The sequence below is a fragment of the Cottoperca gobio genome, chromosome 17 (assembly GCF_900634415.1).
Source record: "Cottoperca gobio chromosome 17, fCotGob3.1, whole genome shotgun sequence".
Taxonomy (NCBI): Eukaryota; Metazoa; Chordata; class Actinopteri; order Perciformes; family Bovichtidae; genus Cottoperca; species Cottoperca gobio.
In genome coordinates, this window is record NC_041371.1 from 13,293,387 (window position 1) to 13,316,351 (window position 22,965).

At 42.3% G+C, this 22,965-nt stretch overlaps 3 protein-coding genes across 3 annotated transcripts; 1 reads left to right on the plus strand and 2 right to left on the minus strand.

Moving 5' to 3' along the window:
- Window positions 1-1,860: 1,860 nt before the first annotated feature.
- mul2 (mitochondrial E3 ubiquitin protein ligase 2) lies at window positions 1,861-6,270 on the minus strand. The gene is made up of 6 exons (XM_029453955.1): window positions 6,151-6,270; window positions 5,048-5,192; window positions 4,438-4,525; window positions 4,215-4,335; window positions 3,089-3,320; window positions 1,861-2,928 (listed from the first exon to the last, which is right to left on the minus strand). Exons 2-6 carry the CDS (start codon window positions 5,162-5,164, stop codon window positions 2,413-2,415), a joined length of 1,074 nt encoding a protein of 357 aa, XP_029309815.1. The 5' UTR covers window positions 5,165-5,192; window positions 6,151-6,270; the 3' UTR covers window positions 1,861-2,412.
- Window positions 6,227-10,526, plus strand: alg3 (ALG3 alpha-1,3- mannosyltransferase). The gene is made up of 9 exons (XM_029453954.1): window positions 6,227-6,486; window positions 7,449-7,548; window positions 7,647-7,794; window positions 8,068-8,228; window positions 8,390-8,510; window positions 8,611-8,816; window positions 9,066-9,142; window positions 9,305-9,449; window positions 9,557-10,526. The coding sequence occupies exons 1-9, from the start codon at window positions 6,234-6,236 to the stop codon at window positions 9,735-9,737; spliced, it is 1,392 nt and encodes a 463-aa protein (XP_029309814.1). The 5' UTR covers window positions 6,227-6,233; the 3' UTR covers window positions 9,738-10,526.
- Window positions 10,527-10,591: 65 nt separating this feature from the next.
- On the minus strand, window positions 10,592-22,292 carry vwa5b2 (von Willebrand factor A domain containing 5B2). The gene is made up of 22 exons (XM_029453321.1): window positions 22,154-22,292; window positions 21,057-21,272; window positions 19,911-20,136; window positions 19,647-19,801; window positions 18,726-18,857; window positions 18,512-18,636; window positions 18,211-18,387; window positions 17,997-18,107; window positions 17,153-17,355; window positions 16,031-16,145; window positions 15,499-15,684; window positions 15,202-15,418; window positions 14,766-15,103; window positions 13,989-14,226; window positions 13,559-13,903; window positions 13,331-13,473; window positions 12,892-12,988; window positions 12,764-12,814; window positions 12,178-12,289; window positions 11,878-12,001; window positions 11,626-11,801; window positions 10,592-11,493 (listed from the first exon to the last, which is right to left on the minus strand). The coding sequence occupies exons 1-22, from the start codon at window positions 22,290-22,292 to the stop codon at window positions 11,043-11,045; spliced, it is 4,077 nt and encodes a 1,358-aa protein (XP_029309181.1). The 3' UTR covers window positions 10,592-11,042.
- Window positions 22,293-22,965: the final 673 nt, after the last annotated feature.

Below are 22,965 nucleotides of genomic sequence, written 5' to 3' on the forward strand. Positions count from 1 at the left end.
TCACAAAGTAGGTCACTTATCCCACGTTTCACTGCATGCCCAAAACAGATGGGTGACAGCTGTAATTGGCATCAGGAACTGTGGCACGCTGTGATGGCTCTCTCTCCTGAGATACCGCAGCTCTACCTTTCCTCCTGCTGTCTGTTGAGTGTCTGCTAATGCCATAGTCAAAAAAGACCCCTCCACCCCACACTCCCTGACAGGAGCACAAGCACATTAGGTCATGGTGTATGAGGATTTCAAAGATTTATCAAAAACTTTTTCTGCAGATCTGCCATTTTCATTTTACACTCCATTGTTTGCAGAATTTGGCTCCATCTGCTGTACTTTGGCTGGATTTTCTTTGGACACAAGACCTCAACACACAAAACAAATCTTACTAAAGATATAAATAAAACAGCATTATACCACATTTGTACATTCTGTAAAACAAAAATGAGTTTGACAGAAACCGATGATTAGTTGTCATGACATGAACCAAGACCAACATTTTATTACCTAAAAACTTCCCACAATATTAAAAGTCATGATAATTACTAGCCAAGCTGATCCCACTGGCACTCTTAATAAATAAAGTTTTACCTAACTTAACCACCACTGTCTGCACCCTCATCACCACAAATCAGGGTCTACACCCATGAAGCAGAGACAATTAGAGAATAATCATATCATCTCAATTGTTTGTCAGCTATCAGAATGGATTAAACAGGATATCACAGCGTACATTAATTGCATGTGACTTGGAAACCATTGACTGGAGCCAGTGTCTTCCCTCACTGTCAGCCAGCACAGTGTGTATCTCACGTCAAGTCAAGTAAAGAAAGATGGACACCTAGTGGTAGAAGCACCAATCTTTTATAATAATTAAGATGTACTGAAATCGGCTAAACCTGAAGTAATTGAGGAAATAAACTAAGACAGTGAAGAAAAAATAATTGCTTATTTATAGTCCAGAGCTTTTATCTCTATATGAACTGTGCATACTTTACAACATTTCCGTTGCATTCACTCCCTGCAAAGGCCCATGTGAGATTATTCCGATCACTCTTTTTCTGTAATGTCTTTTTATTCTCTCAATTATTAATTTAAACTGGAGTGAACAAATGAAATAACACAGTTTTTTTCCCATGACCTCAGAGGTCTGCGAGCGCTACAGTAATAGTCTGTTCCCTGAGAGCCACAGCTGCTGTTCTGCTGAGAAAGCTCATGAAGAATTTGTCAAAGTGAACCCTTATGACCGCTGGGGAAGATGTATGAGATCCTGTGTCTCCCACCTGCTCCTTTTTCACGCCCACTCAGGTCTTAAGAACCACTCTTTACCTTGCAATACATCCCCAAACACATGCCTATTAGTTGTTCCCTTTCTGCGGTAAAGAAAGAAAGTGGCTTTTCATCTATCCGCCATTCTCCACATCCTCTCAATGCTTGTTAGAGATGACAGAAATAGTAAGCTTGATGACTCACTACACCCAAGTCTTTTCAGGCACCAGGTGCTGTCAACAAGCATTTGCGCCTATGGAAAAATAATAAGACCCGCATGAATTCATATCATCTTGAGAGTCCTGTGAAACATGTGGATCTATTCAGACATACGTGTCTACTTTCAGACTACTTTCCTAATGTTTAAGAGGAGCAGCAGCCATTTGATGCAACAGCTGCAGTTCAGATGTCTGCGGATCAGTACGAGACCGAAACCTTGAATGATGTAAGATCTGTACATACAGATTGAGCATAATGCAGTATTTCATTGTAGCCTCACAGATATGTATACTAAGACGTTTGAAGTTTTATTACCGCTCCATTTCTAAAACAAAGTGGGTGAGCTGCATTTATACATGGTGATACTGACAGTAAGCGAAATACACTTGCTCAAAGAGTGATTCTTTATTGAATGTGTTTTACAAGCAAACACTTTATCATTAACTAAATTAACACTACAGCTTTGTTTTAGCACTTATTTTGCTTCAAAACCTTTATGTGACTCAAATATGTGGTTGAAACAAAAGCTTATGTCCTTCTGACCAGATTTAAGTTATTCAGATACATACAGTTCAATCACTGTTTAGACAGCAGCAGCCATATAAATTCCCAGAATAAGGCACAGAACGAACATGTAGGAAAATAAACATCTCTGTTGCATACATTTACACCCCGTTTCCCCCCCAATTACTTAATTTCTACCTGTATTTCTAACATACAATTACAGATAAAATACCTCACTGAAGTCCTTATAATTCACTTTTGTGACAGTATGATCTTGAGGTTTTTTATTTTACAGTAATATGATTTTCAAAGAGTAACCTTTGCCCTTTATTAGGTATAAGTGCAGCACTTTAGACCTTTGAGTTGTAAAGCTGGTACAGTGTGTGTGGTGGTGAAGCTCCACTGAGGTCATGTGATCACACAGTTGCCTCAGACGTGATAGATAGGCACCACTCTGCTGATGCTCTGTCTACATATAGGGCATCGGCGCTGGGGAAGAGCCTGGTAGCAGCTGTGGCAGCAGCACACATGCCCGCAGTCCAACAGAATGCAGTTACGTGGCTGAGTAAGGCAAATCACACAAGCGTTCTCTAGGAGTTCCTCTTCCCCATCTTGAAGGGCCTCAGGGCCCGTTACTAGAGCACGTGCTCTTGGGTTTTCAGCCTGCAGTCTCTCAAATTCCCTCCTCTCCTTCTCCCTCTCCCAGCGAACCTTTAGTTGCTGGTAGAAGCGTCGGCCCACCAAAAGGATGACCGCCGCCCCTACCAAAGCAGAGGTAATGGCCAGCACCTTCCACCAAACAGCTGTGCTCTCCTGCTCACCCAGCAGGGTGTCAAAGTCCGTAATGCTCAAAAAGTACTTTGAGCCATTAGAAGGGGGGCGGAGAATCAGGATGCCGTCCGTGTCCAGTATCAACTCGCCCACGCCGGTTAGAGTTGTGCCCACCTGGAAAAAGAGTGAAATGTATCATTAAGATGAGATGAGTTCATGTTTGCTCTTATGGTTGGGAAATAGAATACACGCAAATGATTCAAATTCAAATGAATATTACTTAATGAATGAGTTCTATAAGTTAACAACATTAGTATCTCATCTAACAACTGACTTTCAGCATTTCCTCGGTCTCCAGTTGCCCTTTAAGCTTCTCCCCACTGAGGTATTGTCCTATGATGTCACCCAGGCCGTAATTGACCTGGTGGAACTTCTCGTGGGTGGTCTCCATGTGCACTCCGGAGGCCTGCAGAGGGCACAGGACTCTGACTGCGGTATCATTTGATCCCACTAATACAAAAGGCACTGCATTCACTCTTTGGTGCAACACCCGTTCACTGTCCGTCCTGTAACAGGTAAAAGGTAAACAACAGATATTTTTAGCCTACACATATGGCGATATAAAATATCATATAAATGATACACTTACATTTTGGGGTTGCCTCATTGTTTCATGTATTTTTCATGCATTTTAAACTACGTGACATCCCTTGAATAATCTCAGATTGGGCTAATAGAAAGCCTACATTACAAACATATACAAGCAAAACATATATATAGTGTGGCACTCAGTAAACAAAAACACAAATGCAGAGGCTTTCCATAAAGAGCAAAGCTGTCTCATCTATCATGTGTACCTGATGAGAGGCAGGAACCAGATTTGTTTTCAACATTTATCATGTTAGGGGTCCTGATAGCCACGTGGTTAAAAGTAACTTCTCCCGTCTAAAAATCTGGCTTGCCCGGACATCTAATAGGGACAACATGCTTTTTCCACACCATGTACTGCAGTGATGTACCATGACATTATAGTACCATTGTACACAGCTGGGTTCCAGAAACGTACATCTTTCAACCCATAGAGGCCAGTGCAGATATGTGTTTTCTCTCCTTCCTAAATCTAGAGTGGACTTACTATTTAAGGCGCATGCCACAAAAGTAGAATGTCCCTGGTTCTATTCATACTGGGAACCTTCGTTGCTTGTCACATCTCTCTCTCTCTCTGTCTCTCTCTGTCTCTCTCTCTCTCTCTCTCTCTCTCTCTCTCTCTCTCTCTCTCTCTCTCTCTCTCTCTCTCTCTCTCTCTCTCTCTCTCTCTCTTCTCTCTCTCTCTCTCTCTCTCTCTCTCTTCCTGTCTGACTAAACTGTCCACTATCAAATAATGGTGAAAAAAAAAAAAAAAAGAGTATATCTTGAATGGTATCATAATGCTGCACTATATTATTGTATAGACTTCTCACCATGTGCGTGAAAGGCCGTTCCACACCAGCCTGTGCTCTCTCAGCATGAATTTCTGCAACACTCCGACAAATTCTTTTTGGAAGGGGCTCGTCAGAGGCTCGGCTACTGGTTGCACAGCACCTACAGTATATATACACACATGGTAAGAGTCAAGGATAGTATACCTGTATTTCAGTTGAAAAAAGCTCTTGTCTGTATCAGAAACAGTGAGGCTCAGTTTACCTTCGATGACAGCATACTGTAGACATGCTCCTGGAGTAACTTTCAAAATGTCTTTGAGTTTTCCATCTATGGTGAAGTGTGGAGCATCCTGACAACAAGAGACACAGACTGTTTGCATATGCAGTAAACATAGAGTAGTAGACAGCCTTCAGGTTTTACAAAATTGCACAGTGCACAGCATAACTGTCACTTAAGGGTTCACAAGATGGGAATGAAAAAGAAAATTGTGTATTTGTCTCACAAATTTAGGCTTTTCTTGCTTTTTTTTTTTTTTTTTAATTACTATTATCCAGCTTTTGCTTTTTCCCTCTAAATGTTTGCATGGTGTACTTCTTCAGTCCTCTAAAAAATATAAATAAATACTTTTTGGAACTCTGTGACGAGGCCAATAGGCTGAAATCAACTGTAAACACAGAGACATAAGCAGAGTGTTGATCTACCCAAAGAGGATGTCAAGCAGTATGTGAAAGATTAGAATTGTTCATATGGTTTCATATATCACAATCCTTTCAATTGCTTGGACAGCATACAACATAACATTCATTTTCAAAATATAAAGTTATTTAAGATTATGCTATGTTAAGTTAATTACACATGAACTTCAACTAACGTCAAGTTTATTTGCTGTTGTTCGGTTCTTCCTATAGAGATAGTAGCAGATGCCTGAGAGGGTAAGGCTTGCCCCAAGACAAACTGCCTCTGACATCTTAACAGGAAATCCATCCATTCCCTCTGAGTCTCCTGTCACTGCAGACCTGCACAAACATATGAGATACAAAAAGGTCAAACTATTTAATTGACTTGTTTCCTTTTGTATCAATGATGAAATAAAAATGGGAAATTACTGTGTGTGTTTAAAAGGCCATGTCTCATCTCAGTGTTGTAACATTAGGACAACACTTCATAGTGCGGTCAGCTGATCATCAAATGTAAGTCAGTAAAATAACACATGTAAGCTAGCATGTGAGGAATAGGTAGACAGTCTCACTGAAGTGTTGTAAAGAAACATGAGCAATGGCATCAGACACGGCAAGATGTAAACAATACAAGTAATGTTACAAACAAAACTAGAAACTTTTAAACTTCCGGTATCATGGAACATGAGTTTACCTCACTATTTGTCAGGTGTTAAAAGTGCAAGTTCTCTGTGTTGACATTCAAAATGTGACTGAGTTGGCAACAAGTGACACATATTTTCAAATTCAGATGGTTAGTCTTTAAGGGTTCTGGAAATACCATGAAAACTGTTTAACGACAACTTGGGTATTTAAAAAAGGATATGGATAACCGAGACGGGACACACATTAGCGGCTCTTTAAATCTGTGACAGCTAACGCCATTAATATAACACAAACTTTAACTAGCCGGGCTTGTCATAAGCAGCAGTCACAACTCAAAGTCAAAGATGCTGTCCTTGTTAACTAATAGTGCCCTTAGAAATTGGGTAACAAAACATTGCAAGTTGGTCTTCTAACCTGTGAGCACACCACTTGTTACACAACGTATTTCAGTGAGATTATTCTCTTTGAAATATTGGTTAGCTAAAGTCAGCTGCTAGCCAGCTAACGTTGTTAGGGCAGCAAGGGAACCAGTAGCGACCTCTAAACGTTTTTTAACAACCTTATCTTTAGCTAACCATGTGATCAACAATAGTTAATACATAAAGATATGTCTTAGATGTCAAGTACGATTAATAAAACATCCTTATTTTACCTGTCAGAGAAAAGAAGTCTCTCAGCTTGACATATTCGGCTGTGTTGTCTATGTCACGTGACGTAGGTGATGAACGTAGCGCGATGACGTTTTACGGCGCATGTCAGTTGCGGCCCGTCTCCACGTCTCCTTCGCTATTCCGCTACACCGCTGAGATGGCAGGAGGTGTGCGGAGAAAGTCTCCTGGTTCCCCGTCCCCACTGTGGGGGAAACTTCAAACATTGTGGCAGGACAAACATTTGGTCCTGTTCAAGACGGAATACACGTTACTGGTCGTTTCAGTGTTGTGGTTCCTGGAGATCGGGATCAATGTGTGGGTCATCCAGAAAGTACCATGTAAGTAGCTGCGCTCCGCGGCTAGTTAGCATGCTGTGGTGCTGTGACATTTTTCTGAACGTGTCTGAACGCTAAGTAGCTAGCATTAGCAAATCTACTAACTTACACTGCCACCTGTCAAAGGGAATTTACTGCCCTTGCATGACCATATGCAATCGCCTGTTCCGTTTTAGGGTTAAAAGACATTCATTATTTTTAGCAACTGTTGGCTAAAACTTTATGCAGCTAAACATCGGATTCTTTCTGACACTACTCTAAACTTACTCTAAAGAGGTGTTATAATTAATGCTTACTGACTAATTGTTACACATATATTACACATATATTCTAAGCATTAGTATGTCGTTGTTTATGTTATCAAGTGTACTTCTTTGTCTGATATAAGGCTGTCACCAACAATAATTGTATCACCATTTAATCTATTAGTTTGACATGGTTTGCTCTAGAAAATGACAGAAAATTGTTGAGATCTTCAGTTTACTTCGTTTGTCCAGAACTTTAAGCTATTCAATCTTCAATGATATACAATGAAGAAAACCAACAAATATTCAAAGTTGGGAAGCTGAACTAAAAGGATCTGTAAACAGAATAGTTAGTGATAATACGTCTGTCAACTGGTTAACCAATTAATTGACTAATCCTTCCTTGTCCATTATGCTAAAACAGCTGGTGGATCAACAGTAGATTGACAAACAAAAGCAAATGATAATTGATGAAGCATTTTAATCGATTATAAACCATCTAGTTTTCACATGTTTCATATCAAAAGATGGGTATTTGGTAATCTAATAATTATAATGATCGGCAGCTGTCATAATTAAAAAGAAATGTATAGACACAGAGATTTTTAATTATAATCAGAGAAATTGATAATGTTGGTAATATAAATAACAACAACCTAACACTGACAGTAACCTTCTCTATTATTCATGATCACTGATAATGAATTCTCTTTATTGCAGACACTGAAATAGACTGGAAAGCCTACATGGATGAAGTAGAGGGAGTCATCAATGGTACCTACGACTACACCGCGCTTAAAGGAGACACCGGCCCCTTGGTGTGAGTTTCAAAGTTCTTTCTAGTGACGTACTTCTCTCCATCCTGTAGCTCGATTTAGTTTTTCTAGTGCAGGATAAATTAGCACCTTGTTGTTGCAGGTACCCGGCTGGCTTTGTCTACATCTTTACAGCTCTCTACTACATCACCAGCCATGGGGTGAACATCCCCCTGGCCCAGTACCTATTTGCTGCTTTCTACCTCATCACACTGCTGCTGGTCTTTAGGATGTACTACCGCACTAAGAAGGTCAGCCTGTGTGACAAAAGCCTCTGTTGCCATGTGGCATTATACAATTTGCTGCAATAAGACACTAAACTGTAGTGTTTTGTTAATGTAGCTGTTGAGTTTGTGTAAAAACTCTATTCCTTTGTACTTTTTAGGACGTGTTTAAAGTTAAATGTTGTTAAATGTTTATACGGTATGCCATTTCCTAATAGTTTCCTGTTAAAACACCAATGAGTGTAATTTCCCTTTTTATTGCCGTAATTGTATTTGATTATTCCTTTAATCTTTTTCCAGGTTCCTCCCTATGTGTTCTTCTTTGTGTGCTGTGCTTCTTATCGGATCCACTCCATCTTTGTGCTGCGTCTCTTTAATGATCCAGTGGCCATGATGCTGCTGTTTGCGGCAGTCAACCTCTTCATGGACGGACACTGGACTCTGGGCTGCGGCCTTTACAGGCAAGTGTGGACTCCTTCACAGCACATTGCTAGCTTTTTATGTCATGACTTTCTCTTGAGGAATATGTATTCTCATGTATCTTTATACCATATCAAGTTTCTCTTTTTTGTTATGCTTTGCATGATGAAATTACAACTCAATCTTTCTCTCTTTCTGACAGTTTAGCAGTGTCTGTGAAAATGAATGTGCTCCTTTTTGCGCCGGGACTACTTTTCCTCCTCCTGTCTGAGTTTGGTCTAATCAAGACAATCCCCAAACTTTCCCTGTGTGCGGGCATACAGGTAAAGTATTCTCTATAACATTAAACCAGGCATGCGAAAAAATGTTTTTTGATGTTGTCCAGTATTGCCAAGCATAATTTCTAAATGAATTTGTCTGCAGCTTTTGCTGGGTCTGCCTTTCCTCCTGGAAAATCCCATGGGTTATATGAGCCAGGCGTTTGATCTTGGCCGTCAGTTTATGTTCAAGTGGACGGTCAACTGGCGCTTCCTGCCAGAATGGTTCTTCTTGAATCGGTACTTCCACTTACTCCTGCTGGCTGCCCACCTGCTCACCCTGCTGCTCTTTGCTCTCCGTCGTTGGAAGAGGTGAGACAGACTTTGGCGGTGCCAAGTTTACTGTTGGCATCACAGTTTGAGATGAGCTGGAATGAATCAGAGGTCAAATAGATCTTAATAACACAGAAGTCCTTGGAGGATGTGACTTTTATTTTAAGATGTAAAATACCTACAACCTTCCTCTGTGTTAACATGTGCTGAATTGTTCACATTTTAGTGAAGAAAAGGAAATTACAATCTTTTTTTAAAATTAAAAGTAACTATTTTCTCTCTTATCAGGCCAGGAGAAAGCATCTTTGAACTCCTGAAGGAACCCAGCAAGAGGAAAACCCCTGCTCAGAAAACCACTGTTGATCATATCCTTTTATTCCATTTGAATCTGCTCCTATCTGTAGAATATTGTTCCTTAAACACATTAGGATTGTCAGGAACACTATTACTTTTCATGCTATGTAGAGTAATTCAATGATGTTCCTAGTGTACACCGGCTTTTGTGTCAAACCTTGACGGAGAATCACAGATGGTGCTGATTCTGTTCACCTCTAACTTCATTGGCATGTGCTTCAGTCGTTCGTTGCACTACCAGTTCTACGTCTGGTACTTCCACACGCTTCCTTACCTGCTCTGGAGCGGTGGAGTCAAGAAGCTGGCCCACCTGCTCCGGTAAGAGGGAGTCTAAATACTAAACTAAAAGATCCATTTCTGATTTTAGTTTTAGACCCATCGTACAACTCTTGATCACAATGTTAATGCTATATTGTTTTCTTCAGCGTCCTGATCCTGGGTCTGATCGAGCTTTCATGGAACACCTACCCCTCTACTAACAGCAGCTCCGCCGCCCTCCACGTCTGTCACCTCATCATCCTCCTCTGTCTGTGGCTGGCTCCACCGCTGCCTTCAGCCCCAGCAGAAACAGAAGAACAAACGCCCGTCAAGGACAAACGGCAGTGAGCTGCAGCCTGATCGGACCGGACGTCGCACTTGGTCTAATCCGCTCACCCTCCTCTCTTTAGTCCTCACAACACCAGTGCAGAGGGAGGTCACTGGGATAGACTGCTTTTTATAAGTGAATACAAGGAGCCATTTAATTCTTCTCATCTCAGCTCACTGCTAAAAGTGAAGGAAGCTAACGTGTGGGTGCAGACAGATGCCTACATGACGAAGAGATGAAGAGAGAAAGAAAATATGGATCTCAGGTTTCATTTTCAGACACATAATAGGAATAGTGGAGTGGCGTGTGAAGAGGAGATTGTGAACGTTACGCTGTTTTGAGAGAATTTGTTACGTAGGCTGTTATATTTCTACCGGCCTGATTATTTTTTCCCTCGCTTGATATTCTGATATTATCAAAAATCCATTTACTGATGACAGATGATCTTGTACATTGTATAAGAAAGCAGTATATTAATATATCAATCGTATATCATTTATACATCATTAATTTGATACATAACATGAAAGTAGCGCCAAAAGCTTTAAATTAATTGCATGTCCGGCGAGTGGCCCACAGCATTTCCACTTGTATTTGCAGTATTCTCCAATACAAGGCCAAACATCTTTTCCAGTAGTTATATAAGCTGTAAGACAATCACGGCTATTGGTTACGTATTAAATTCATCTTCTGTTGTGAGTGGTTCACTGTTACACTCGTAAGCGCATAAATAGATTTAATGTGAACAATTAGCAGTAGACTGAAGAGCAAACGTGTGACATTTTATATTAAACAGAGATGCCACTGGACCTTGATGTTTTTCTTCTTGCATGTATGTTTGTGTTACTCATAACAAATGGCTGAATTTCAATGTTTTTTCAATTTATTTTCCCAACAATAATTTCATTATTTAAAGTAAGAGTTAAACAAATAATCATCCTGATGATTAAAATCAACACTGACTGACTGATTATACATTTGGCAGAGTAACTGACAACACAAAGACTACGAAAAGCCCATTCAGATGGTCAAGGCATTCTTGTGATTTGCATAAAGCAATATATATATTTATGATAAAAGGCCACTTGGTCTCTTGTCATTTAAGGTTATTTTCACATAAATATAAAGTCTTACATCAGTAACATGTCATGTGCACCTTTTACTATTAGAATGAATTTGGCACTAGGTTATGGTTTTAGTTCATCCTGCAGATAAAATGCAGGATTTACTCTTCCATTAAAAGGCATTGCTTCTTAGGAGTCACTATCATTGGTAACAAGTGAGTAATCAGTAGATCTGGCTCAGTTTCCTCAGAGATCATAGTCTCACATATTATTGGGGTTATAACACAGCATGTTGAGCTTGATGTTCTCGTCCCAGTGGCGCAGCAGCAGGAACAGCTGTCTGGCAGCTCCCTTCAGCCCAGCCAGGTCCACTCCCTCGGGCAGCTCCTGACAGCGCAGCCAGAAGTCTGCTTTTGCTGCCACCAGCTCCCACTCCATGAAGTAGCCGGCACAGCGGTGCTCCAGCCAGGCTAGAGCCACAGCCGTAGCCCAGCTCGAGCCCTCCAGGTCCTCCTGAGCCAACTGGCTGCTCCCCTGGAGGTCGGCCGGCTCTATTGAAGAGACTTCACATACATCCGTCTCTGATCCGCGACCACTGTCTGCCTGGCCGTGGCTCTGGTTCTGAGAGGGGCCCACAGATAGCTCCAGAGAGCCCTCCTCAGAGCTGGGGAGGTCAGGCGGTGAGGTGACGGGGTCTCGGTCGGACAGGTGTCTTCGGCGAAGCCTTGGTTCCAGCATCAGGGGCGTGTCGTCTGGAGTGTGGTGGAAAGGAGGAGCGGTTGGTTTAGCGAGGGAGCAAGAAGAAGGAGAAAAAGTAACGTGGTGTGTGGGAGCACCGGGAAGCTTGATGGAGGTAGATAAAGATGGAGCACTGGGATATGTGCAGCGGAACGGTGGGCTGAGACTGCGGCGGTGGAGGCTGTAGGGTGAAGCCCTCTTCAGCCGGTCCAGGGGGATCTGAACACAGTCGGAGTAGATCTCTGTCAGAAGAAAAGCTCCTGACGCCAGCTGCAGATGCACCTGAGGAGACATATAGACACAAATTAATACATGTGTATGCACACGTTCAAGTTATGCATGTGTCCGCACAGCTCACCAGGGGCAGGTAGTCTGGAGCTTCAGCTTCAGGTTGTTTCTCAGTCTCTGCAGACAGACAGTGGGACTTGAGAGGAACCTGCTTTCCTGATGAAATAGAGGACCTGAGTCTGCCCAGTGGAAATCTGGAATATACAAAAAGAGGTGTTTTTTTTAAACTTATGAATACATTTGGATATAGACATAATACACACCCCTCACAGAAAGATGCCTACTCTCCGAAGTAACTTGAGCACAAACACTGCTACAATGGGTCCACTTTACAGCGCAATGCCACATTCACAAGAAGAAGAAGTCTTACCTGGCGCCAAAGAAGCTCTCCATTGACTTGCTCTCGATGGATCGCTGTGAACGAGTGCACGAGGCGCCTGTTACTGCTGAGCCTGTAGCAGAGTACGCACTGCCCCCTACACCTGAGACAGCAGCGTGGAATAAAACATTAGACAGTATTGTGTGTGTAAGATATGTTTCCTGACTGTGTTTAAAGGCTAAGTTCACCCTTTACATGACATAGACCCAAAAATTTTCTTACTTGCTGTAAACCATTGTTTTAACCAGAAACAGTCCTCGTTGTAGTCCTGTTTTGTGGATTGGAAATGTTGCTTTTAAAGTTTTTCCAATGATGTGAGCTTCCTAGCAAAACATCCTTCCTTTGCATTTGAGTAGAGACAGAAATCTTTGTTTTGTAATGTGGGTGAATTGAACCTTTAAGAGCTACGTCAGGTGTTGGCGGTGTGCAAAATCAAGTCAGGGGAGAGCAGTTCAGATTTTTCTCCTTCAATACAGACTCACCTTAAGTTCCAAACTGTCTTTCTGGTCAGACGCCTCTAACCTTGAAACTACACTGACACTAAAATGTTTTCACTGATCGAGTCGACAATACTTACTAGAGTCCCAGGATGTAAGGCTACAGGGTGAGGCAGGGGTGTCATTTCTGTCTGAGAGATACAAAGATTGTTGATGACCTAAAGTCTTGACAACAGAAATGGGTGGTGGTATCATTAAGTCTGTCTACCTGTAGAGTTCCAGGTGTCCTCCATCTCTTCACTGTCTCTGCTGGTGCGCCGTCTGCCCAAACCGACAGAATAGGCCCTCTGCCTGCGACTACCTGACTGGGAACTCCGCCTGTTTCCCAAATGCATCCCTACACACACGCACACGCACACACGCACACACACACACACACACACAGATTGAGAGAGCTCGAATGGTAACCTAGTCCACATAAATGTACCCATGCCCTTTATGAAATTAAATCTGTATTTTCCTCATAATTCTATAATTGTATATGCAGTTCTGGTTTAAATCATGTACTTGTCCCCATAAAAAACAATATCAAAGGTGAACTCCAATGATTTAACATTATTGTGAGATAACATATGCTTTCAGTAAACAAATGTCACATGCTGGATTGCACTCCTCGTGATTACAGATTGTGTGAGTTGGTAGTAAACCACACCTGTGTTTTGGACGTCCATGTTGTCTGGCAAGCCTTTGTTGGGGTTCCTATCAGTGGTAGTGAAGGCTGTGTACATGCAGATGATGTTACAATGCTTACTGGTCTGGATAGCCTTCATGCGGTATCGCTTAGCTGAGCCTAAGAAACAGTAAATGGTAGACAGTATGTACACCGAATAATTTAAGATGACGTGAGATTAACATTTGAAGTAGTTGAACCTCACCCTGTCCAATGTCGCTCTCCTTCTCTGCCATTTTCTCAAAGTCCCTGATAACCGAGCGGGCAGTCAGTTGGTGAATGATCTCCTCCCATGGTTCAACTCCTTTTCCTTCTTCCCCTGATTCTCCCCCACATCCCACAATTCCTGGTGTCTCCTGGCCCTCCGGGGTCCAGAGGTGCTCCAGGTCCACAGTGACCTCCCAGGACACAGGTCTGCCGCTCAGCAGGCCGTGAATGAGCGAGCGGCACTGACCTGGTGGAGGAACGTCTGCTGGAACAGTAGTAAAGAGGTACTCTGGGTCTGTGAAGCTGTCCCAGTCCAGAGGAGAGGCGGGGAACAGGAGTCCATCTGAGGGTCAGCGTGAGAAAGAGAGAGCTAGATATTAGTTGGAGGCAAAATAGGAATCCTGCTTTTCATAGTACTAATAGCTTACTGGAGTCAGTGAGGCTTCTGCGGGACAGAGTGCCTCTTGATGGAGGCTTCGTCTCTCCGTCGCTTTCGTCCAGCCTCCCTCCCAGTGTTTGGTCGAAGGAGACCCTCTCCAGAGCTCTCCTCAGGCGATGCATCTCCAACTCGCCCTGGGGCGATGAGAAACTCCGTGCTGCCATGGTTGAACGGGCCAGAGATTTATGTCTCCTGCGAGACTCCTCACCTCCAACCAGACGCCCACTCTGGTTGTATAAGAGGGAAAAAGTTAAAAGACTGCTATTTTATTTTTCTCTGCAACCACATATATCTAAAATTAAAAGATGTTAGGGTCATCTGTTGGCACTATATTATGTATACTTTTGTGTTTTTTTGTACATTGCAGTACTTCTGTGGTCTACCTGCAGTACTTTGCCTCAGGTAGTAGGTCAGTTAGGGATGTACAATCTTTTCCAGAACACTTTTTTGGCAACCCCCAATAATAAGTCAGAGCAAGAAAGTTCGGTCGCACTCCTTTCTCAATGTCGATTGGCTTTATTGTATTCTGGTTCACTGTGTTGGTGGATAAACTGTTATCTTTCATTTTGCACAATATATTTCTCACAGTATTTTTGAGAGAAAGTAGTTCTCTTACATTCACATGACTGATGGATGAAAATGTTTTCTCCTGTCAAACTATTTTCTGGCGGTGGTGGAGGTATTGTTTCTATGTCATGTTCTATCTACACTTTGCCAGTAACTTCCAGGAATACAGAAAACTGTCTTCTATTACAATCAATCTTACCTTTTCTGCCCCATTATCAGCGTTTTCCGCGGTGAGGTTTTGCTGCCACGCAGAGTCTGCCCAGCGAGACAGGGAAGATCTCTGTTCTGGATGGGGCATCTTTTCAAGGCCTTGGGGGAGAGACCCTGTATCCAGCACTGAACCAGAGGAGTGAGGGTGAGGCAGAAAGACCCCGCCTGCAGAGTAAGAGTTGGACGAGGTGTGTATGTGTGAGTGGGACTGTGTTTGTAGACTCGGCTCACTACTGAGGGAGCAGCAAGTAAGGACATACTGCTCCTGAATATAAGAGCTCTCCTGGATCCTCCTCCTCACGTCACTGGACCAGTCTATCTCCACACCTAAAGCGGATAAAAGCCCAACGTTAACCGATATGCTGTGAAGTGTCCAGTCTTGATTTATATCTATTCACTGCTAGATCCATTGGTGAGTGACTGACCTGGGCTGGTGCCAGGATCTGTGTTTTTGGCACAGGAGAACTCAGAGGAGATTTCTCTAGAAATCTCCCTCAGTGCTTCCTCCAAGTCAGTGCCATCTGCACGTGTCACCACAGGCATTAACTCGGAGGCAGTGGGAGGTGAAAGCTCATCATTTGATTGTCCAAAAACAGAAGACGTGGAGCCACGATGTACACCTTTATAGCCCCTTCCTTGAGACTATAAAATAGTTAGATTAGAGATCTGTTTTCGTAAGCAGACACACACAGACATACTTTTAAATAATGTAGTAATGTTACCTCTGTCTTCTTTGTTTTGAAATGTGTCATATCATATAGAGTGCAATATCCAATCAGACGATTCCCAGGGTAGAGTGGAGGGATTTCATTGGGTGAAAGAAAAGCCTCCATGTTTTCTGGCAGATACCAGTCAATCCGTACGTCGGTCAGCACAGGTTCAAAGGCCTTTTTCAGAGACTTGATTAACTGAGGAGATAAATTGATCACAATATTTTACTGCTGACATGGGTAAAGCTAGTTTTCACTACTTTGTATACTGTTAGGCAGTTTAGTCTAGTAGTTCCCAAACTAGGGCCCCCTACAAAGGGTCACAAGATAAATATAGAATAAAAAGAAGAGCAAGTCAGCCCAAGTAAAGTATAAAATTATACTTAAGAATTGTACTTGTGTAAAAGGTACTTCACGTTTCACCACTGCTAATGGCTTGTGCTGAAAGGCAAATGTGAAGAACTAAAGCTGTATCTATTTTGTTTAGAATTGTTGTACAATTCATATTTCCACCAATAGGGGGCAGTGCTGCAGTGCTGCTGACCTTGGGCTGGAGTCTCTCCTCATCATCCAAGAACTCTGTAGTCCCTCCTGACAGTTTGGCAACGCCCTGCAGGAGTCTCCTGCAAGCTCGGGGACCAAGGCCCATGCCAAAACATCTGCAGAAGTTATTATTAGAATTAATTAATTAATAGAATTATTATGTGAGGATTATCTTCACTTTGATGCACTTCCTGAACTATGCGTACAACGTGTTCTGTCACTTGGTTTACCCAACTGAACACATCAACTACCAGCCTCTTGCAACAACTCAGACTTACACGAGTATCTATTTGTGAATCGCTAATGACATACAGATGCATCCATGTGTCTAAGGAAAGAGAAAATGTGTCCTCAAACTGACAGAACTGTTATTTGGGTACTCGGAGAGATCACAAGCCATTTGGCTAATTGAGAGTTTGAAAAGAGCAGGGGACAAAATAATTGAAAAGGCTGAGATATTTTTTGCTTTCTCTAAAAACAGCAAGTCTAGAACAAATATAGAACCGGATACTAATGAGACCAAAATGTTATTAACATTCATTGAAATGAGACGTCTTGGGAATAAAGAAATATAGTCTGCAAAGGGACAGCCAAATTACAGTGGAGAAAGTCAGTCTAGCAGGAGAATACTAATGAGAGATAAATGGAGTTATTGTGCATTGCTGAAGGGCCTAGGGAAAACCAGAGGGGCATGACTCCTACTGCAGAGGAGAGCACTTAACGGGATTACTGGGCGGGGCAGTAAAATACCTCAGCCCTTTCTTTTCTTTCTTTCACAGTGCTTTGGTCTCAGTTCGTCAAGACCGCTGTTTGCTTGTGTCTTCTCTGTTTCTCCCCTCCTCTCTTTCCTCCCCCACAGGGTGTCTCCGTCATCGATCAGCTCATTCTGCCTTCACTCCCTGCACTCCATTCCTCTCTACCTCCTTGTCACCGACAGTGATTTAACGCCCTATCGCACGCCACCCATAGACTAAATCTTGTTTACTCGTTGTTTGAATTAAAATCCATTTTGTGTGTGTTTTTGCCTCATATTGAATACCCCCCCTAACACCTTTCTGTACCATGCTTCTCACATCATTTCCATGGCTTAAATATCTAATTGGTAGTTATTTTAGCTCAATACCTGCAAGCGCATGTGTTTCTGCGGACCAGCTCGAGCACTTTAGCCACATTGCTGATGGATCCATCTGTGATGATGAAGACCTGGCGAGGATATGAGCGCTGTATGGGCTGCTGGTACACCCAGGATAGCGCCCCCAGCAGGTTGGTGCCTCGCATGTCAGCTCTCATCCTCTGGACGTACTCGTATGCCTGCATTAGAGTGACCTGATGCAGAGAAAAAGAAAAGGAAAGATACTATCAGATCTACAGTAAAGGTGGGAGAAGCGAGCATCAAACCACAACACCTGTCCACCTGCATGACATGTCCTGTGCAAACAGCTGTCAAATTCACTGTTTGATATCAGACTCTCCAATTTCCCTGTGAGGGTGGCAAAGAATTTAATCAGCGTATTTCCAATAAAGAAAGAGTAAACATACACACATTAGCACCTGCCTTAAAACCCCCTCAGATCAAACTGTGGAAAAACATGCCTGTCAAGGGAGGAGATGGAAGGACATCTCGTGCCTTATTTAAAATGCATGAAAGGTCACCATATGGTGGGAGTCTGTGCAAAGACTGTTTGTCCTCGCAGCCCCTGGTCTGGATACAACCTGATACTCTGCTACTAAGGCAACCCAAGGAGCTGACCTATTGCCGGATTAGAGAGTATAGAAACTAGAACAGATAGTCCTACATGGTCGAAAAACATCTGCTTTCATAAAACACGATCCAAATGCTCCGTCTATTATCTTTCACTTAATACAATTCATATGTAATTAAGAATAACTTGTGATTTGTTTCACTGAAAATCCTTTAAAGAAGACAGATTCAAATAATTAAAGCAAGGTAATTGCGTAAAACCAACATCAGTGCAGAGCTTGCTGGAGGTGAACAGAGGCTTGATGGTGGTGCCGAAGCCCACAATGTTGAGAATGGTGCCAGAGGGGAGACTCTTCAATGCCACCGCCATGGCGTCCTGAGGAAACAAGAAGGGACAGAGCCACATCAATGTGCATATGTGCATAAATCTAAAGACTAGACTGGTTCATTGATATGTTTTTATGTTGCCTGCAGCTCACCTTGACTCGATGGATGTTGGTGCCACTCATGCTGCCGCTGCGATCCACAAGGAACAGCAGTTCTCTGGTGGCTTTGTGCAGCTCCAGAGGTTCACGTAGCAAGTCGGGACAGAAATTGAGCATCAAGACGGGGCTACTCAGAATGTCCTTGTGGTATCGCTTCCTCACAAACTCCAGCTGCAGGCCAAGTGGGACATCAGCATGTTTGTATGCAGTAACAGAGTCAGGGCACATGATTTGGGACACGTGTGAGATATCAAAGGTAAATAAAGAGAGCAAAGCAGAGTGAGTAACTACCAACCTTCCTCTCAGGATCTGAATCTTTGCGTGTGCAGCGAATGAAATCACGGCGGGAACTGATCTGCTCTTCATACTGGCTGAATGAGAGCCTGCCTCTCTCTAATATGACTAACGGGCTGTGAGGTTCTGTGGAAGAGGTTTGTTCATTTAAGTGACATTAAAATGTCAGGGGGGAAAACTGACACAACAAATATAGATTGTTTTCAACTGCTCACCACTGAGGTGCAAAATGATCTCTATGTGTCTGTCGTATGGATGCTCCTGTGCCAAGGTGATGTAGGTGGCAGAGGCACTTTTGGCACTGGGGTCTGCATCTGCCCTCAGAGCGTGAGTGGGGCTCTCCAGGCCTACAAATCAGTGAAGGAAGAAAAAATAAAGAAATGCATTAACACCAATAATGCATATTACATAGTAATGTCTGTCTGTCTGTCCACAACTAATTTAACATACTACTGGACACATCAGCCTAATACTTTTGGTTCTCATTTATGACTGAATGCTCAAGGACCTCTTGTCTTGGTTGCAGGATTCACAAGTTAAAAAAAAAACTATTTTATTGACGGCTGACTCCTCACTACTCTCAACCGGCCGGTTGGGGCCTCCAGTGATAAACAGCTGATTCAGTAGCAAAAGGCATTTCCGGCAATAGGCTAGGCTAAAAACAAGCCTTACCTAGTCTAATGAAGGCCGCATTTAGTTTTTTGTTGTCAAAAGCTGAGATCTATAGAAAGGTTTGGACTCATTTGGAACTGGAGGATCTGCATATTCATTCCATACCTGGTATGTTATGATCCGGTAAAGTTAGGCATGATAGAAGATGAATAAATCCACATTTGTGTTATCTTCGCCACCATCTTGACTGTAGGGGAGCCAGGAAGGACAATTAAGTGAGATTCAACTCTTCTTTGTTTTGGAGAGGAGAGGGAGACACACCTGGCAGAGTTTCTAGTTTGAGTGTGCTTTTTCTATTACGGCAGCACACACCAGTAGCAGAGAGTACGTTCAGATACATTTTGGATTTTGTGTTCTGGCTGTGTTAAGATTCAGGCCCTCTCTGTAAACCCATTTATTGTTATTCTGTAATGAAATTGCCAAATCTTCCAATATTTCACAATAGCTGAGAAGAATGTCAGTACCGGCCAGTAGGCAGGCCCCTCGGACCAGCAGCTGGAAGTTGAGTTCATAGGGAGCCAGGTTGGCAGCTGGACTGGTGAAGATGGCGTGGGCACACTGCTGCTCAGAGTCCAGGGCCCGGTCTTGTTTTCCTGAGGCACTGAAACAGCTGGTTGGTCTGAGCAGTATTTAGGAAAACAAAATACATCAGTAAGTTACATCTAGTTCTTTGAAATGGACAGTGTTCGGTAAATTAGTGTAGCCACAGACGTTTGCGACATAAATACCCAGTTTCTTCAGATTTCCCCCCATTTTCACTCTTGCTTGAAGTCATCTGACCGGTGACGATCGGAGTAAGCAATGTGGGGTAAATGATGCGGATTGCTCCATTTTCTAATGTAGGAAGTTCAAGTGTGGTGCTTATTATAACAGAAACTATATCCATGGGGCCAATGACGCCTGTGCCCACGATAAAGGTGGTTCTTTCAAGGTCTTCGTCCAGGATAAGATGTCCTGAGGACGAAATACAACAGTCACTCACGTAATACAACATTTCAAACAGACGTAGTGGACTGGCATTGGGAGGTGGGGGGTAAATCTGATCTTTTGATTTTTTATATATATATATAAAGAAAAAAAAGCAAGGCCCTCTCTTAATCAGTAGTTTTGGATCCTCCTCCTGACACTGCAATGCCCTCTCCCAGTATCTCAAATGAATTTATTTATGGAAAACACATCAACAAAACATATAATATTAAAAGGTATCTTACGACGTTTGCTACAGAGAGCTCTTCCAAAAGGTGTGCAGTTAAATATCCAAACACAGATTAATTACCTTGCTAATAACTTGTAAATTAAAGTCCAGTACTCACTGACATACTGTATATCTCAAGATCATTTATTAAATAAATCCCACCAGAGATGGATGAAAGGAAATGTAAATCTGGGAGGATACAAGTTAAACGATCCTTCACTGCTCTCAATTGTTTTGGACTATCCTTCCTTCAATAATAAAAAAACAAACAAATAAAAACATAACCTGCTTTTCTGAATCCCTAATCATTTTTCACAGTCCCAAATATGAAATAATTCATCATTGAAATCAAAATAAGGCTGCAAAGGGGTTGCTATAGAGACATTATTCCATGTACGGAACCACCGTTTCCAATAAAATATGACGCACTTCAAGTTGATATACGTTTGTACTAAGTGAACGCCATTAGGCAGGCAGCCAAATCTATTTGCCTCCCTCGTCTGTCCTCTCTATCCTCAGAGAGGCTAAAACAGGACAGAGAAAGGACTTACTGTGGCTATATTTGTGGCTATGTAGAGACTGATCATTACAGTAGTGCACAACGGTCCACACTACATTGTAGTACAAATGACCATTTTTATCTACAAGGAAAATACAAGAAGTCTCCTCCCCTCCTCACCGTTGGTGCATTGCATGTCAAGGCTGGAGTTCCCACAGCAGCCCCACTCCCGGCCATTCCCACAGTGGCCTTCAAGACCAGATCCAGGGAAGCAATCCAAACAGCAGTCCTTCAGCTTCCCTCGGCTCTGGATCTGGACCCCCACCAACCGGCCCGCAATCACAGCCTCAAAGCCAACCACAACCTCCTTTTCCCCGAGAGGGTACACAAACACACCTAGATGACCCGAAAATGTTGGACACACAGAAATATGTTTTCAGACTTAGGCATCAATTTAGAAAGCAATCAAACTACATAAATCTAGTATATTTCAAAGAACAATAGATATTTTGTAAGAGCGTGATAAGGTCTGCTTTGCCACCTTCCCAGATGTCAGATTTAGTTGAACGCTGACATAGGCGTTTTGAAAATAAAGAATTATCAAGTGCTGCTTTTTTTTTTGTTTAATCTTGAAGTTGTTTTCAAATCATCAATACATTTTCCTTGCCATTAAACCCTTTGACCTCCATGAATAACCCTCTGGTCTTGTTATACCTACTCATCATCTTTCATCATCAGACTGTTCTCAGTAAGCTCCTATTGCTTACTGCTACTGTGACAAATGTGACTGACCGATTTTGGTGCTTTTGGGTTAGGGTTGATAACTTTGAAGCATAGATTGACTGCTTTGCTCTTGATTTAAAAATGTGTTTTTAAATATGTTCTAAATTCTCTAGCACAACCTTTGTTGTTGCAGGAGTTCCTCAAGGGTCAATCCTTATCCCTCTACTGTTTTCAATTTACCCATATCTTTCCTATGAGTCACAACTTTGATTCTCGATAAAGTAGTACGTCCCAATAAAGCTACTATTGCCTAGCCCACACTAAATCCATGTCTCATGATGTCTTATACTAAAACCAGAGATTTTATGATGATAAATATAAGTTAATTTCCACCAATATTTCTTGAGCCCTTTTGCTGATAAAGATGGTGGCATATCAGATAATATTGAGCTGTCTGCTAGAAGTAATGGGGTGTTCTGTACTGATTATATCCGTTCAAAATACAGTTGCTGAGATTATAACTTGTGCTAAGAGTGTATCATCGTACTACTCACCTTCTACAGACTCCATGTCAGCATTAGCGTAGGTAAGGTGCGCGGTGATGCCCAGGGAGCAGCCGTTGGCACAGGACTTGATGCAGGAGGCCTTGAGTAGCAATGGTTCCCATGTAGAACAGTTTCTTAGTCCCACCATCTTTTCAGGGCTGCAACAAGCCTCTATTCTGCTGGTTGCATGAGAACGAAGGTAAGTGAAATGGCCTGCAGACAGGAAGAGGAATATGTGAGTGTGCATTTCAATTCTCTTATTTTCCACTCACAGAGCAATCACAGTAAGCTTTGTAAATCAGACCTAATTTTTGCTGCATTGATTAAAATGTCCATTGGTTTCACATATTGTATGTATACTGCATTTGCCTGCTAGATATCTATTTATATGTACACATCAGGACATGTAACCAAGCTATCTCCTCTCCTCAGGCTCTTAGCAACCAACTGTGATAGTTTGAGTGTAAGAGGCTTGGTCAATGATTAACTTTGCAGGGCAGCACTTACTACACTATGCATCATGCCTATCATATGCAATCAGTGTCCAACCAGTGTGCAAATATACGTGAACTTACGACTACTGTCTCACTCTTACTTCACTGCACTCTCAGCTAACTATGATAGACTATACTCTTCCTTAAAAAAACAAAAAAAAACAGAGACTTAGTATCAAACCACCGACTAATCACAATGCTTCAGAGTTTCCATTTATATAACTTAAGCTGTACGCAATAATTCTTCATGACCGACCACTTAATAACTTTGAGTGCAGCAGGTGCGGAGACCAGTGTGCAAATTGCAGCTTAGCGAATGGTAGACTT